We start from the raw sequence: 18,169 nt of genomic DNA on the forward strand, positions 1-18,169 counted from the left end.
TACTTTTAATTTATTTTTAAATTTTTAACTCTATTTTACATTTAAACATTTTAGCAAAATATTTTATACTTTTAACTTATTTTTAACTTTTTCAACTTTTAAAAATCTATATCGGGTAGAGTCAACGAAGCGGTGGAAGTGATGTGCCGGTGCCTGGAGGCTGTTGGGGCCTGGATGGGTGTCAACAGACTCAAACTCAACCCGGATAAGACGGAGTGGCTGTGGGTTCTGCCTCCCAAGGACAATCCCATCTGTCCGTCCATTACCCTGGGGGGGGAATTACTGACCCCCTCAGAGAGGGTCCGCAACTTGGGCGTCCTCCTCGATCCACAGCTCACATTAGAAAACCATCTCTCAGCTGTGGCGAGGGGGGCGTTTGCCCAGGTTCGCCTGGTGCACCAGTTGCGGCCCTATCTGGACCGGGACTCATTGCTCACAGTCACTCATGCCCTCATCACCTCGAGGTTCGACTACTGTAATGCTCTCTGCATGGGGCTACCTTTGAAAAGTGTTCGGAAACTTCAGATCGTGCAGAATGCAGCTGCGAGAGCAGTCATGGGCTTACCCAGGTATGCCCATGTTTCACCATCACTCCGCAGTCTGCATTGGCTGCCGATCAGTTTCCGGTCACAATTCAAAGTGTTGGTTATGACCTTTAAAGCCCTTCATGGCATCGGACCAGAATATCTCCGAAACCGCCTTCTGCCGCACGAATCCCAGCGACCGATTAGGTCCCACAGAGTGGGCCTCCTCCGGGTCCCGTCAACTAAACAATGTCGGTTGGCGGGCCCCAGGGGGAGAGCCTTCTCTGTGGCGGCACCGACTCTCTGGAACCAACTCCCCCCAGAGATTAGAACTGCCCCTACTCTTCCTGCCTTCCGTAAACTCCTCAAAACCCACCTTTGCCGTCAGGCATGGGGGAACTAAACATCTCCCCCTGGGCACATTTAATTTATACATGGTATGCCTGTGTGTGTGTCTGTTAGTATATGGGGTTTTTTAAATCTTTAAATATTTTAATTAATTGAATTATTTATGATTTGTTTTACACTTGTTGTGAGCCGCCCCGAGTCTTCAGAGAGGGGCGGCATACAAATCCAAATAATAAATAATAATAATAAATAAATAAATAATCTTCAAAAACTTCACTCAGCCTTTATCAAAGCCAACCCTTCCCAAAACTTACTAGAATCATATACAAGTATAATCCATAAGCTTCAACCAATTCTAGTATATGATCGAATCTTTTCAGCTAAGAGGTCCTATACTACCTCGAAACAATGGTTTGACAAGGACTGTGTGGAAGCCAAGAAAGCTCTCACCTTGGCTTATAAGCGGTACAAAGGTGAAACTGGGAACGGTAACAAACCAAGCCTAAACCATCTTGTTACCCTCAAAAAAACAGTATAAGCATCTAATTTCCCTTAAGAAGAAACAAGATGAAAGATCCTCCTGCGAACAGCTTATTGGGGCTGCAAAGCAAAATAACTCCTCTCTATTCTGGCATTTAATAGCCAGACACTCAGATAAAATACATACTCCATTAGACGTTCCTATACCTACTAACACCTGGGAACTTCACTTTCAGAGGATGTACAAAGACCCATCTAAAGAAAGTATAAGATTTACAAAGAAGTACTCACCAAATTGGCCCCCAGTCTCAGAGTCTGAAATTAAATCGCTCATTGGCCAACTCAGGTCAGGCAAAGCCCCGGGAGCTGACTCGGTTACCTCAGAAATATTGAAGAATAACTTAGAGTGGTGGACACCAGTTTTGGCAGTGCAATTCACGTATATTGATTCCACTGGCTACGTCCCAGAGGATTGGGGCTTGGCAATTGTGATCCCAATTTTTAAGAGGGGGAAAAGAGATGACCCTACCAATTATAGACCAATAAGTCTATTAAATATAATTAGTAAACTTTATGCCAAACACCTACAAGGCAAGCTAAAGGAGTGGCTGGATTCTGAGAATCTGATCCCTGAAGAGCAAGCCGGCTTTAGAGAGAGAAGGGGCATTATTGATCAGTGCTTAGTCCTCCGCCATCTTATAGAAAAATACATCTCAAATAGTCCTGTATCACTTATATGCTGGATTTATAGATCTCAAGGCAGCCTTTGATTCAGTAACTAGAACTAAATTATGGGAGAAATTGGAAGCTGCCTCCATTGATCAAAGGCTTCTTCATTTACTACGTGCCCTACATACCAAGACATCCCTTAAGGTGAGGTGTAATACGCAAGGGTCCCTCTCAAAGCCAGTTAAAACTGAAAGAGGAGTTAAACAGGGGTGCATCCTGGCCCCCCTACTTTTCAACTTTCATATAAATGATATGGCAAAATGGTTGAACAAACCAAATCACACACACACCCCAAAATAGGCGACCGAAACATCGCCCTTTTGCTCTATGCAGATGATGCCGTGATCCTCTCCAGGACGCCAGTAGGCCTTAAAAGAGCCTTGCGAGCCCTTCTTCAGTACTGTAATAACAATAACCTGAGTATAAATTATGAAAAAACAAGATCATGGCCTTTGCAAAAAGGCCAAAAATTTACTCATGGTATCTTGATGGGCACAAAATAGAGCAGGTAACCACCTTTAAGTACCTGGGGGTGGTCTTACAGGCCAATGGCTCAAGGAAAGCACACGGAGAATATGCAGCTGCCTTGGGACAAAGATCAGCAAGCGCCATTCCCAATTTTTTCCGCACAAAGGGAGGTTATTAAGTTCCTGCTGCTATAAAGCTTTTTAAGGCCAAATTGCTAGCTCAGCTTCTTTACGGGTCCTTGCTTAGACCGCCAGCTTCAGCTTTACACTTTACACCACTAGAATTAGTTCAATCCAAATTTATTAGAGCAACTCTCCAGATGCCACATTGCGTCTCAAATGCACTTCTGCGCGTGGAGACTGGACTGATAAAAGTCGAAGCTAGAATCTGTATAGCATCCCTAAATATGTGGTTAAAGCTTAATTTTTTTCCGCAAGGTCTTGCTCTGTTAATCCTTCACGATGAATTTTCCTCCTCATGTAATCCATGTAAGGCCATCGAGTTCAATCTTCACAAATTAGGCTTCTCCTCAGATTTAATACTCGAGATGAACTATGATCTAGCAGGACAGACCTTGCGACAAAGGGTGGAGGACATCGAGAGGCAGGAGGAGTTGGGTAGAGCTCTGCTGTTTCTGGCCCCAGATGCCACTAGATATGTTGTGGCTCCTGCAAGATACCTGGGACAGCTAGAGTCAGCAAGCCATCAAAAGCCATTTGCTCTTGTACGGTGCCGTGCACTTCCATCCGCCGTTTTGTACGGCAAGTACAAGGGAACTCCAGCCACTGAAAGATTTTGTGGCTCAGGAGAGGTGGAGACTGAGGGACACATGCTCCTGAGATGCTCCTTTTACACTGACATTAGGAGAAAACATAATCTATCACTTATTGAGGGATATCCTGGCCGCTCAGATGTTGCCTATCTCCGGTGGTTGCTTGGGGATGAGCAAGCCAGGATTACGGCACAGGTGGCCAGATTCTGTGCAGCAGCAGCAGCAGCGGGGATTCATCGCAAATGTGTACCTTCATAGCGAGATATGTACATCTCTTGTATAGTTACAATGGATCAATCTTGGTTGCTCAGTCAAAAGTCCTGTTTCCTGTTCTTTTTCCTTTTAATTATTATTAATATTATATTGATGGTCTTTAACCGTAAATAAAATTTTGTTATTATTGCTATTTACCTTTTTTCACTTTTTGGCTATTAATAGTTCTCCTAGCATCCAACTAAGGCCTTGCTAAAATGACGTGACAAATCTATGTTTTTGCAGAGAACTATGGAGCAAACCTAAACAGTCTTCAAACAAATTTATATTAATGTTTAATAACTGTTAATTCAAAGGAAAAGTAGCTTTTGTCATGCAAATAAGCATTTTCAACCGCAGGACTGCTTTAGAACAAAAGCAAGAAAAGCTTTAGAACAAAAGCAAGAAACTGCTCTGATACAGGGCTTTGAAAACTCTAATAAGCATTCAGATTACCTCTTATCACTAAGATATAACAAACTTAGATGTGCTCTAGGCCAAGGAATAGTGAGTAGCAGAGATGGGGGAAAGATCAAAAGCAAGGTGAGGAAATATTATTTCACTGAAAGAGTAGTAGATCCTTGGAACAAACTTCCAGCAGACGTGGTTGGTAAATCCACAGTAATTGAATTTAAACATGCCTGGAATAAACATATATCCATCCTAAGATAAAATACAGGAAATGTTATAAGGGCAGACTAGATGGACCATGAGGTCTTTTTCTGCAGTCAGTCTTCTATGTTTCTATGGGGGGTGGGGTCTAGAATCTTGAAAAGAAATAAAGTGTTGCAACCTGATGTAGTCAAAACACTAATTTATTGCTAATAACCTGGCTAATCTAGTCTGTGCTTGGAAGCTAAGGATATGTACTTGAATGAAAGAACAAAAGGGAATCCCAGGGCTGTAGACTGCAGTGCAAGTTAAAAAAATAAAATAAAATATTGGAATTGGGCTAAAACAGCCACCTCTGTATGTTGCCTAGATGGATGTAGGTTCCATGGGGGAACCAAACATGACACAAAGGAGATTTTATGTATTCATTTTTATTTTATTGAGGGAGGCACCTCAGAGATCCATGGAGATTGTTCTTAATAAAATATATTTAGTGTTGTAGAAATAATGAATATTAATGCTGTCTGTCAATACCTCTACTTCAATGTTGGCTTTTATGCATAATAGACATGTGAGCTGCTTCTTTAACCTGTTCAGTGAAAAGGTAGAGAAACTAAAAATTGAAAGCAGCCATTCCCAATATAATCCCTTAGATCTGTTGTAGAACATGGACCATAGAAGTGAATGAAAGAGCATGGCTAACTACTAATCCATCTTTCCTCCACCTGTTAAACCATGAACTTTCTCCCTGATTCCTTGCCAGGACCGGCTTCTTTAAAGAAGTCAGGAAAGCTGGATTTCTGCAGTGCCCTGTCCTCCCACACCACCTCCCCGAGAATGGCTTTCACCCACCACCCGCTGCCTGTCCTAGCAGGAGTCAGACCAGGTGAGAACAAAGCCATTTTCTTAGGGGGGCGAAAGGGTGGATTGTGGGCAAGACGGGAGGCAAGGGACAAAGTTGTCTCCTTGGTAGGGCATGTCAATAGATTCAACCACCTCGGTTCTGGCAATAGTCTCTTGCTGTCTCTTTTTCTCTCCTTCACTTCCTCTGTCTTTTGTTCCCCTGCTTTCTTTTTTTCTTTTCTTTTTTTCTTTTTGCCAAAATGGCTTAACACATTAATTGCAAACTGAATTCGCAAGAATTTATCCTTAAGATGGCATATAAAGAGGAAAGTTTTAATAAATCAGATTTGCTTGAAAGCCACACCATCATGTTTGAATTGATATCAGTTCATAGATGGACTGAGATCCAGTTTCATATATATATATTATATATATATAGTTTCAAATGCTCATTTGAAAATGCTTTGGAAAATGAGGCTTCAGAATGAATGGACAACATATAAATATTTCGTTTAAAAAACTAGGATATTTAAAGGTTGATCTAAGAATGGCAAATCTAACCTATAGACTACATTTGATACATTGAGAGTTGTAAGATTCCTAGTCGCTTATTGTTTCAAGCTGAAATACGTATCCTTGCTTCTCTGAGGTGTGCTTGAAATTGAAGTAGAACCCTAAGCCCTATGAAAGTGTAAATGACCAATATATTATCAGTGTATTTCTTAAAATCTTTTAAAAGTCCATATTTCGGTATATTTTGAGTGTTTGGAGCCTGAATGAATACACTTATTTCCCTTCTAAAATTATTTTTTATTATTTTTATTTTTGTTATTTATATGCTGCCCTTCTAAGTTACTTTCACAGGGTGGTCTTGTAATGAAAATAGAAATACTACAACAAAAGTAATGAAATGCATATCATAAAATAACAGCATTAAAATGAAAACAACAGATGGGAAAATGTAATGAAGTCTAATCGTTGGAGAAAAAAATGCCAGTTTAAAATGCTTAAGGAATTTTAAAAGATTTCCCCCCTGGCATTAAAGTCCCATCAGAGCAGGCAGAGAATTGAAGACTTCAAAAAGCATAGAAAAACACACTATAGATTTGTCTTCTACCTGCCATTTTTTGTGACAGTAAGACCATTCGAAGAAAGACATCTAACAATTTTCTCATTGTACAGGTGGGGTCATAAACAAATAGGCACTTCAAAAATAAATGCAATGATTTCTTGAAGGAGAGAGGAAAAGAAGGAATTCTTGAGCATTTTACTCCACTAGTCATAACTGACTATAGGGACCAGCACTTATCTCCATTTCAAGGGCCAGTGAGCCAGCACTATCCTAAGATATTTTCATGGTCATGTGGCCAACATAATGTCACAAAGCGCTGTTTCCTCCCCACTGAAGTGGTACCTATGTATCTTCTCACATTTGCATGCTTTCAAACTGCTAGGTGGTCAGGGGCTGGGGTAAGAACAGACGCTCACCCCATCACATGACTCTTGGGTATCAAACCTAACTGCTAAATGCTGAGCCTTTGCGCCACCCCCAATTTCTTCAATTTTTTGAAGAACAGGCTATAACTTGCTTGACCTTTTCCTTGTTTAGGTCATGGCATATACAGCCTTCAGCCAAGGCATTTAAAAACTGTGTGCTTAGATCAAATGAGCAGATAATCTGTTTAAGTGTTATTTACAAATGCCTATGACTAGTGTTTCGTAAGAACCATGATACAGGTGTATATACGCTGGAGGTATTTAGTTATATTTTTTGTAATCAACCATAAGCATAAAGTTTGAAGTTTAGGGATGCTGTCACAGTTTTTGGTGTCTGGCTTTTCTTAGGATGATTTCATTTCATTTCATTTCATTTATTGGATTTATATGCCGCCCCTCTCCGAAAACTCGGGGCGGCTAACAACAGTCATGATGTTGTGGTTTCTGATTAATAGTGACTTTATATCACTTACAGTGATGTACTGAATTGTCAGCTGTTTTGTACAGAACTGTAGAGGTTACACATGTGTACAGTAGAGGGGGGGAAGAAATAGAAGAAAACTTTTTAATTCAAGTAGCAACATATCCGATGAGGTGATTCAGGTAAGGAATAGAAGAAGCAAGTTTAGAATACATTCTTCCTGCCTTTTATCGAGATAAACTACTAAGCAGCACTATCAAATGGCTTGCCCTGAAGCATCAAACAGGTTTTGTACACAGATTACTAACATTTTATTTATTTATTTAATTGAATTTATATGCTGCCCCTCTCTGAGGACTCAGGGCAGCTTACAACATATAAAAACAACATTAGTAGGCTGAAGAGTTCCTTGCTTGTCTGTGTTTTTGATCCTGCCATGGACGGCAGTTAAAGAGGCAATATCTTTGTAGACTTAGTGCCAATCAAAGTGCATTGTCAGAGAGATGTAAGACTTACAAAGATGAAGTTGTTTTGTGAGAATTAATGTTAGTACCGGTAGTATGTTTGGAGAGAGGCCATTACTTGCTTGAGTCTCCACTTTGTATGAGTTCATAGTATACTACTACTTTGGTAATCTAGCAGAAGAATTTATTCTGGCAGGACCACGGGTGAAATTCAACAATTTCTGACAGGTTCTGAGGAACTGGTAGCAGAAATTTTGAGCAGTTCAGAGAACCAACAAATACCACCTCTGTCTGGCCCCACACTCCCCTGCCACTCTCACCAAGCCATGCCCACAGAACTGGTAGGGAAAAACTTTGAATTTCACCCCTGGGCAGGACTGATTTCTCTCTTCTCTTTGTCCTGTAAGTTCTCACACAGCAAATGACAGTGTATAATAAGCAGCTTTTTAAAGAGTAGGAAGTATAGGACTCCAGGTAATGGGTTTAAAGAATTACGTAATCTATATTATTGAAAGAAGAAAAGTCATAATATTAAATGTAAGCTAAAATAGGCCAGGTGTTAAGCAAAAAAACCTTTCTGATCTGCCATTTGAAGTATACATTGCATACAGGTGAAACCCATTAGCTAAAAGACACAATAATTAAACAAGCAGTTATTTTATCAAGGGCACCAATACTTTTTGTGGGAGGCTTACATTCTACTCAGATATAGCATAGTATAGAAATCACGTTTCAAAAGCCTTTACAGGTAGTTGACTTACAGTTGTTCATTTAGCAACTGTTCAAAGTTACAACAGCACTGAAACAAGTGACTTATGATAATTTTTCATACTTATGGATGTTGCAATATCCTTATGGTCATGTAATCAAAATTCATATGCTTGGCAACTGAATTATTTATGACAGTTGCAGTGTCCTGGGGACATGTGATCAGCTTTCTGACAAGCATAGTCAATGGGGAAGCCTTTACTTAACAAACATGTTACTAAGAGCCAAGGTGGCACAGTGGTTAGAATGCAGCATTGCAGGCTTAACTCACTGCTGACTGCCAGTAGTTAGATTCTCACCAGCTCACAGTTCACTCAGCCTTCCATCTTTCCGAGGTCAGTAAAACGAAGATCCAAAATGTTGGGGGAAATATGCTGACTCTGTAAACCGCTTAGAGATGGCTGTAAAGTACTGTGAAGTGGTATATAAGTCTAAGTGCTATTGCTACTAATTTAATAACTCCAGTGATTCACTTAACTGTGGCAAGAAAGGTGATAAAATGGGGCAAACATAACATCTCACTTAGCAACAGAAATTTTGGACTCAGTTGTGATCACAAATTGAGGATTACCTGTACTCATTAATTTCAGTCCTGATTTCAATCCTGATTTCATATTCTCTGGTTCTGTCATTAACATCTAGTTCAGAGCAAGGTAATCTAATGAATCTTCCTATGCAAACAATTCTTTGCAGCCCTGAAAACAACAGAACAGTTTGTTCAAATCTTTTGATTTTCCTTACAACTGTTCACTGAGTCAGCTAGTCCAAGAACAGCAAATTGGAAATTGGCTTGAGGTGTCTAAATTAGCGAAAGAATTACAGCTCATTCCCCTTTTCTATATGCTTAATTTCTTACCCTCCTTCTAGTTGCCCAGTATAGCCTATATTTCATTATTATGAATATCTGCATATTCCCTATTCCAATTTCCGCCATCTGCCTAGTGTATAACTCTGTGTAGGAGGAACTTCAGCCACATACAGTAGGAGAGAGTCAATCCCCAGTACACAACAGCTGGTTTCTTGGCTGATTTCCCTCTTCCCTTTCCATTCTACAATGTGCCACTAATTCCCAAAGAGAGGGATATGTTATGCACTTTTCCCCTTTTACACTTGGGTGTCAGTTAGAAGTTATTTAATTTAATGTACATTATACTTTATAGAACAGTTTAAGAGAAAAAGACAGGTTACTAATGAATTAGAAGATGGGAGTAAAAGGGAGGCATTGAAAAGAAGAAAGAAATACTGTAGATGAGAGCATATTAATAAGATATAAATGTAAGAAAATATAGATACTTGTACTTCATATTGATTAGGTTATCACTCTGAAATAAAGTAGTGTACGTAAGAAATAAGGAAGGGGCCTTCAATAAAATTTAATAATACATGTTCAGAAGTAAATGTATACCCCATTTTTACTGCATGTATATGTGCATGATACATACATGGTTGTTGCAAATTCCGGGTGTATAATGCATGCAGCTCAAACCTGCTTGCACATCTTTGCAAATGCTAACCTCTTTTGAAAAAGAGAAACTACCACTTCTTGTTGGGATTATGACAATCCCTAATTGAAACAGCCTTGAAAATAAGAATATGGGGATAATTTTTCAGCCGAGGCCTTGATGATATACGTAGTTATTGGGCTGTGGAAGTAGCATGGCATGGGGGTTGTTACTGACATCTCTTTCTGTCACTCTCTCACTCTTTCTCTCTCTGTGCTTCTCTCTCTATTTCTATCCATCTGTCCTTACACTCTCCAGGAAGCCCCCGTGCCACCGCGTCGGCCCTGCACTTCCCGTCAACCTCCATCATCCAACAGTCCAGCCCCTACTTCACACACCCGACCATCCGCTACCACCACCACCATGGCCAGGACTCGCTGAAGGAATTTGTGCAGTTTGTATGCTCGGACGGCTCAGGCCAGGGCTCTGGGCAGGTAAGAGCCTCGCACCTTAGCCCAAGGATGCCGGCCAGTCCACCAGAATCCTGCCTTACAGTCCTTTTCTGCCTCTTCTCCCTCTCTGCCTCCCTCCCAAACACTGCCTGCCTGCCTGCCTGCCTGCCTGCTTGCCTGCTTGCCTGCCTGCCTAAGGCATGGAGAAATATGTGGTACAGTAAGCACTGTAACTAGTCCTGTGAGTCTGGCAGAATGGGCCTTCTTTCCTTGAAATAACTGTTTGACTGATACTGGCTTGCTCTTGGCATCTTACCTTTACCTCAGAAATTAGACTGAATTACAAGGCCCAATATTCAGGTTGAAGAAAGCTAACTTCAGGGCAGCCATAATATTTTTTTTAAAGGATAGATGATAGAAATGCAGCTTATTCAAAAGAGAACCTTCTCTTCTGTTTGACCTTATGTGGGAACTGACTTCTACAGAATGGGCAGGTGTAGCTCACTTACTTTCCCTATCATCCGATTTTCCTACCCCAATTCTGTGTACACCTTTTTTCAAATACGTTTCTGAAGGATTTAAAGTCTTCAGAGTTCTGAACAAAAAAAATCCCAGAGAGTTGCACTGAGCATATTCTAGAATGTTTATCTTTGTGACATTTGTGAAAGTGCATTGAAGGCAGGATCCAAAAATGTTAGGCTTTGCAACACTGGAAAATAACTTATAAATCTGGAAATGAGAATTTTTCATAACACCTTTAATTTTGAAGCTTATAATCTTTAGTTATATTTGGGGGGGGGGGGAGAAGAAAGAGGAAAACTTAAACTTAAATATTAAATGTTGAGGCATGGGTAACTTTTTTATAATCACCTTTAATTCCAACTTACTTAAGTAAATTGGATTGTACTTAAATATTGCTTTTAATATACTCTCAACAATATATTTGGCTCACTTTGAGAAGTCCTATTAAAATGCAAAGCCCCCCCCCACCTGATTAATATTTCAAAGTTCTGATGTTATAAACAACCATACCTCCTCAATAATTTCTTTGTAGCCAACCTATGTGAGTTGACAAGAATCTTGAAAGAAAACCATTATTTATCTTTAACACCTTTCCCTCCATGAGGGATGAAAATATTAGACCACAGTAGCTTCTATTCCTAAAGCAATTTAGTGCCAGTGGTGTACAAGCCATTTAATATGGTAAGCCACCTTGAAGTTGACAATAGGCTGCGGACAAATTATTGTAATAAATGAATGAAAACTGAATTGCAAAAATCCAGGGGGGCAAGTTGATGGATCACAGTTGAAATGGGGATTTGTTAACTGTGGCTTCATGGGAACAGTAGTTATCACTTCTATTTCTTTAGAGGGCAAGAAAATCAGGAGTGGATAAAATCCTATGAGAAATTACTGTTTGCTGCTGTTTTTGTTTTATTATAATCCATAGCCAGGATTTTTCTAAAATATTGATGCATCAATAAATCCTATTGCAAAATGTCTTGTAGAAGTTTCCTTTTCATGGCAGTTGTTTCCTGATCAGTGTGATTAAAAGAACAGTTATGAATTGGCCCTTTTTTAGTTTGCTTTTTTTTTCCTGTCCAGATTATGAATGTACTGAATTCCTGGATCCTTGATTTTTCTTTCCTTTATGTTATAGTAAAATATTTCACTACCCAGAAGAAGAAGAAAACCCCCCAGTCTTTTTACATACACACAAATCTGAAATTTCATATTCATAATTTGTTTACAGTTTCACTGAACAGGATACAATGACATAAAATGAAATTTCAAACAAGCAGCTTTTTAAAAATCACTCAGCCTGAAAAGCCTCAACAGTGAATTTTCTGTGTAAAGTGGAAAGTTTGATGATGGTGCAAAATTATTTTATAGTACTATTCCCTCCAAAAACTACAAACTAATTAAAAAAAACATCTCAGGAGGACAGCACATAAAATAATTCAGTGAAGTCTGACCATAATATTGATGATTTTCCAATAAGAAATAAATAAATCCAAAATAGCAATTGCAGGATAATAGGCTAATATTGAAGCAGATCAGCTGGCATTAAGTCTGAGAAGAGCCTTCAGGCCTATTTAAGTTAGAAAATGACACTGATTAAAGTTACTTACCAGACTTTGTTGTTTACTCCAGCATAGTATATTATTCAGGAAAATTATCCTGGCTTAAATCTCACTCACTGCTCTAGGAATAAAGTAATTCTAGAGGTCAAACAGCAGAGTTGTTAGTAGAACTGGAGGTTGATGGTTTATGGTACTTTATTGTCATTCTTAGACTTAAGTAATGATTGAATTTTATGTTGGTTCCTGGTTTGTAGAGCAGTGGTCTGCCATAGAAAATCTAGATACTTCTGCTTCTGAATCCTCTGAGGACTTTGACCAAGGCAGTGGTTTATATACTGCATGAAGTCTGGGGGCAAATAGATTGATTGTCGAAAAATCATGGGAACACATTAATTGTGGCTTCTTGGCAAAGGGAACTTCTGTTCAGGAGCTGGTAAAATCCCCACCAGCTTGCCTTCAAGATCGAGGTGCTCCATCAGTGCAGGTTTTAAAGAAGAGACTGGACAGTCCCTTGTCTGAGATTGTATAGGTTCTTCTGCTTGAGCATGGGACTGGACTGAAAGACCTTCAAGGTCCCTTCCAACTCTATTATATTCTAATTCTAAAATCACAAAATATGCCCCACTTTTTGCACATGTTGATAAAGTCTTAATTATTCATGTAATATCCTTTCCATGGATTTTGCTTGCTACAGAATCCAAATAGAAAAGCTATTGCTTCTTATAGACTACACACGGCAATGAGGAACCAGTACAAGAAAATAATTGCCCCAAAGCTTCTAGCATGAGACGTTTGAATAATCAAAATTAAATGACAATAAAAACTCATTAGTTCTGTGATACAATTGGATTTAAGTTATTATTCCATTGATTTATGCATCATAGCCAAGTATTTTCTTTGTCTCAAACTCAAGCTCTCCCCAAGAATTTGGGAATTGTAAAGACAGAATCTAATTCTGAGGTTCCCATCAGTGCTGCTGTTTGAGGTGTCAGAAATTGTTTCAAATTTCAGCAATTCAAATTCTTTCTAAGTACTTGTGGTATAGTTCCCCAATAACAATTGGTGTACTGCTCTTGATTCCTTACATTTGTATGTTTTCAAATGTTGATATTAATAGTAGGAGTAATAGCAGTCATATTTTAAAATGTTACAGAATCCAAGTAAACCTGGGTATCCACCATAATATCCTGTGCTCATTTCTCAGAACTAGATTCATACTTTGTTTTTGGTTTTGTTTGTTTGTTTTTTGAGATCCATGGGGGGCATTTTGTTGAGAAAGAAGGAGAAGCTCAGGCTATATGTGGACAATGCATACATATTTTCCTCTAGGTTCATTCAATTAGGCATTGAAATCTGCAGACCCACCAAGATAAGGAGGAGGGGACATGTCTTGGATGCAGCCAATCTAACCAGAAGAATACAACCCATACCTCACAATAGTGGTTGCTTTTGCATTAATAAGAAGTTTTCAGAGATCATGAATAATTCCATGAAGTCATTGGTTTGTTAATCTCAATGAAGTAGTCTTTTGTTCAGCCATGCCTATTCTGTGGGAACAAAGGCAACCCCTTGATAATGACTCAGGCCTGATATGTAATAAGAAAATAGGATGCACACATCTGAAAGGAAGAGATTGAGGATGTGGGAAATGTTTGATGTGGGAAATTTTTGAGGGAGGTAAGGGGAATATATAAAACTACAGTATGATTTTTAAGAAGAAAGAAGGGGACAAAAATGATATTTTAAATCAAAATAAAGTCCCTCCACTTTTCTGCCCCAAGAGCCGCCAGCAGATACTGCATCTTTAACGTTGCCTTGTCTCGTTCATGCATCGCTGTATTTATGTTGTTCGCAGCCTAACGGTAGCGGCCAGGGCAAAGTCACGGGGTCATTTTTGCTGCCGCCACCTCCACCTGTGGCCAGACCAGTGCCCCTTCCAATGCCTGATACAAAATCCACCAGCACTAACCCAGAGGGCGGAGGACCGACACCAACGTCACCCTGTAAGTGGACCCAAGTGTAACCCAAACCACAAAGCAAAATGGAACTTAGTCTCCATTTCCCACCCCAGGGCCCTCACTAGGACATCAAGTAAGGCAGAAATAAAAATAAGGAGAGAAGGAGGAACAAGACTAAAAGATGGGCAATGGAGAAAAAAAAACAAAGAAGAATGTGCACAGTAACAAACGTAGGCGAAAAGAGGCACAAAGGGGAAGAAGAAAGGGAAAAAAAGGTTGAATTGAATAAAGACAAATGGGAATGAGAGGAAAAAAGCAAGCTATAAGCAACCGGCAGATTCAGAAGGTGGGCTTGGGGCACCATGTTGTCATCATCAAGTCTTGTGCTTTGTGCTTATTTTTAAGGTTTAAACACCCCATCTGACCCCTTTCCTTAGCCGCCATTACCCCTTTACCCCTTCCATCCCATTCCCCAGCGTTTAAAGATGCAGTAGCTGCCCAACTCCAATACGTTTATTTATTTATTTATTTTCATTATATCGTTGGTTGCCATGGTGGCTTCTTGGTAACTTTGGGGATTTTTTTCAAGGGAGAAAAATAAACCTAGATAATTCTAAGAATAAGCAATATTGAGAGAATTTTGAATTTTGTAATGCGAGGAAGGGTTGTGTTTATGGATATTATGGTGCTTCAAATATAAATTCTCACTAAGAACCATAGCAAGCTTTCTCCCATCACCCTAAATTGTGGTCTGTGCTTTCTCAGGAAAGGGTAATCTGATGAAGTAAGGGATAAGGAGGAGACATTGGGAAACAGAACATCCAGAAAATGGCTTTGATATTTGATGATAAAACCCAGACCTTTGAGTGGGAGTGGGTAGATGAGAAATCTAGAACTTCTGTTCCCTCTTGAAGGACAGGTATCTCTGGGTGAAAAGTGGTGGAATTATGCAAAATGAAGCCTGTCTCCATCCTAGAAATGGGAATCCTACCAGACTGATTTTTAAAATGGGGTGGAAGTTAAAACTTCTAGATCTCCAATGAAGTAATTATTACCATCTTTATTGGCTTCAAAAAGTCCCTTTGGAGATAAGGATTGGCTACAGTATCATTTTCTGTTTTGCTTTTTCTCCTTCCCCCTTTCTTTTTCTTTTCTTTTCTACATCTGTGCTCATGGCATTACTCACTCTCACATTGTTCATACTCTTCATTAAATTGATGATAATTTATGGGAGGGGGTGGGAATAAGAAGAAAGGGATGGTGACAAACTATAGACATAAAGGAAAATTATGGAGCTATATTATGTACTAGATTGCCATCTTCCTACTCTCGCAAGGTGGCTAACAAAGGTTTCAGAAGGAAATGGAGTGTTGCAGCTGCTTTTAAGTTTGAAATTCAACCCCAGCTCTCATTAAGAACTGATATGTATGATCAGCAGGGACAAGTATAAAGTATTAATGCTTCTCTGAGCCATATCAGATTGCCAGTAAGGTGTTAGTGTTAGATAAGCTAAATAAGAATAATTCTTTGTCTCAAATGTATTAAATATTTGAATGCTCCTCCTTCTTGGGGAAAAAAAGCCTCCTTATATGTAGGAAAAATTCTAAAATATCTCTCTTACATAAGCTCATTTTTAACAGAGACCAGTAAAATTCAACCCTGCCCAGTAGCATAACCCAGTAACACCACATCCCTCATGTGGACCTACTCATTGTGTAGCTCATCTCTTCATCCCTTTATGTAATTGGAGGTAAACAAACAGAAATCTAGTCCATAGGCTTCCAGTGTTCCATTGAGAACCAGAGAGTATGTGATGTAAATTTCCGCAGAGCAAAAAAGTTTGATTCTTATGGCCAAATCCTGAAGGTCTTAAACTCACCAAATAAGAGCTTCTGCTTTCCCATCAATGTCCTATCGGGTTGGGCAGTGGAGAAAACAGCTTTAAGTATCGAGCACTATTGTGATCTAAGGCTAAGTGTAAAAGTGAAATGCCATACTTGGCTGTTTTTGTGTACTCCTGCCAGTGTGTATGTGTAAGGTTACCATGATAGTTGTAGTTATCTCTAGATAACATTAACAATATTTCATAGCCCCAGTCAGGTTTCCAAATCGGAGGTGAGCTTAGGGGTGAGGGAATCTCCCACATCCATTCCCTACCCCTTATGTAGAGCTCTGCCTTCTTCTGCCACCAACTAAATACTAGAGAGCTGAGCTTAGTTATTTCTGGCACACAGTGCTGTGCCCTGGAGAGGCATGCAGACCTAGAGACTCCATCTCCTGGCAGGCCCATACATGGTCATGTTCTGGAATGTCATCTTTCCTACAAATGGATAGGAGGTCTCTCTGAGTCTACCAACAAGAAGCCCCAAGCTTCCTCCAGGGATGCAGAGGAAACTAGGCCCCAAAATGAAGGCTTTGGACTTACACCCAGAAAGATATAATATGCCCAAGAGAAATGAGGTTTATGGAACAAAAGCCAAATTCTCCCCAGTATTCATCTCACTTAGCAAAACCTGTTTCTCAAACAAACAAAAAACAAAAGTATTTACCATCATTCAAATGAAGCCCCACTGACAACTAAGGGCTAGCTGTTCCATTTTTTTGTGTTCACTGACAAGAGGGTATTCTGGGGAGGAAATGATGGTGCCCATTTATTTTCTTTGGATTTTGCTACCTTGAGTCTCATTTGACAGGCCTGCATGCCCATCCTTTTCCATCAATGCCATCAGCCTCACCTAGTGGCCCTAACGGCCTCACATCTCTTTCCCCTCTAGCATTCTCAGCGCCAGGCTCCTCCTCCTCTGCCAACCGGTTTGTCGGCATCGGACCCCGGGACGGCAACTTTCTAAACATCCCCCAGCAATCTCAGGTAGGGGGAACCAGCTTCATAGGGGTATATGTGCTACAGTAGCCCAAATGTAGCTTGCCTTATGTGGGAAGGGGAGGGGAATGGCTCTGTTGAAGGGATGGATGTGGATCGCCTCAGAATTTTTCTATCTATGAATAAGAGAGAGTTAAGTTGCAGAATAAAAATAAGGACTGAACATTAGGGATCTATGTATTTCCTCATGGGGTGTGCCATAAAGTCCAGAATTTACAGCAGAACTCTTTGGGGGATTGTCAAAAGACAGTCATGTTTCAGAAATTATGGCCTTCGTTTTTCATACAAGAAACCGAATTTCAGAGAGGGTCTTTGGCTTATGAGTCTCAATATAAGATGGAATTTGAAAAGATTCCCAAGCTGTATGGGGAAGATCCATCAGTCTGCTCAACTATGTTTATTGGGTGCCTTTGGGCAGGTCACTGTCTCTGAAGATATTATGTATTTATGTTCATTTGTTCTCACCGTGGAATGAAATGAAGTATGGTTCAAAACTACTCCACAGAGACTTCCACATTGCTATTGTTTTCATGCTCCAACCCTGAGAAGCAGTTTAGAAATCAACTGTCTTTGTTTATGCTGGCAAGAATGAATTTACATCGAGCTCTTCAGATTCTGTGGCAGCAATAATCTCATATCCACTTGGTACTTCACACACACACACACAAAAAGACTCCTAAGGGCCCAATGACTTAGTGCTTTACAATTGTTCATTTTCTGCCAAATAGAAGGGAGAAATTGACAAGACCCTGTCAATTTCACTTCTCTGGTAATTAGGAAAAGCTGCAGAATCCTGAAGTTAATTTTTCCCTTGCAGAATAAAAAACAAATAAGTTTAATTTTCCTATGGCTATTGTAGGAACAGAGATTTGAAGCTGCTGCTTTCAAACTGATGCAGAATGTTTAGTCTATATTACATGACAAAAAATCATGTTATTCACGATATATATTTTACTCGCTATTTGTAAACAGAATATAGAAAGGTTGTATATGTGCACTAATCATAATTACCACCCATAGTCACCCATTATTTTTCTAATCTTAATTTGTTTTGAGAAGAATATATCATCACTTGGCATGCCCATGACGTATAATACAAAACCATAGTTTAGATTGTTGTGCATGGGAAGAGTAGAATGTGGATTCTACAACTCCTTACTTTTCCTCGTGGTGA

General features: G+C 39.7%; 1 protein-coding gene across 13 annotated transcripts in view; it reads left to right on the forward strand.

Moving 5' to 3' along the window:
* The window catches only part of NFIX (nuclear factor I X), a 293,988-nt gene that overhangs the window by 252,023 nt on the left and 23,796 nt on the right, over nucleotides 1-18,169 (forward strand). For 3 of the 13 annotated variants that reach the window (XR_011558167.1, XM_070741617.1, XM_070741618.1), the window contains 4 exons: nucleotides 4,949-5,071; nucleotides 9,939-10,114; nucleotides 14,012-14,159; nucleotides 16,889-16,983. The exons of 1 other annotated variant lie outside the window; for it this stretch is intronic. Coding sequence is in view for 10 of the 12 variants with exons in the window: in XM_070741617.1 (XP_070597718.1) it covers nucleotides 4,949-5,071; nucleotides 9,939-10,114; nucleotides 14,012-14,159; nucleotides 16,889-16,983 (542 nt within the window). In the remaining 2 variants the exon portion in view is untranslated. The remainder of the gene's footprint in view (nucleotides 1-4,948; nucleotides 5,072-9,938; nucleotides 10,115-14,011; nucleotides 14,160-16,888; nucleotides 16,984-18,169) is intronic. 9 more of the 13 variants (XR_011558168.1, XM_070741621.1, XM_070741623.1 and 6 more) reach the window with 6 other exon arrangements.

This window comes from Erythrolamprus reginae, chromosome 2, assembly GCF_031021105.1.
Source record: "Erythrolamprus reginae isolate rEryReg1 chromosome 2, rEryReg1.hap1, whole genome shotgun sequence".
Lineage (NCBI taxonomy): Eukaryota > Metazoa > Chordata > Lepidosauria > Squamata > Dipsadidae > Erythrolamprus > Erythrolamprus reginae.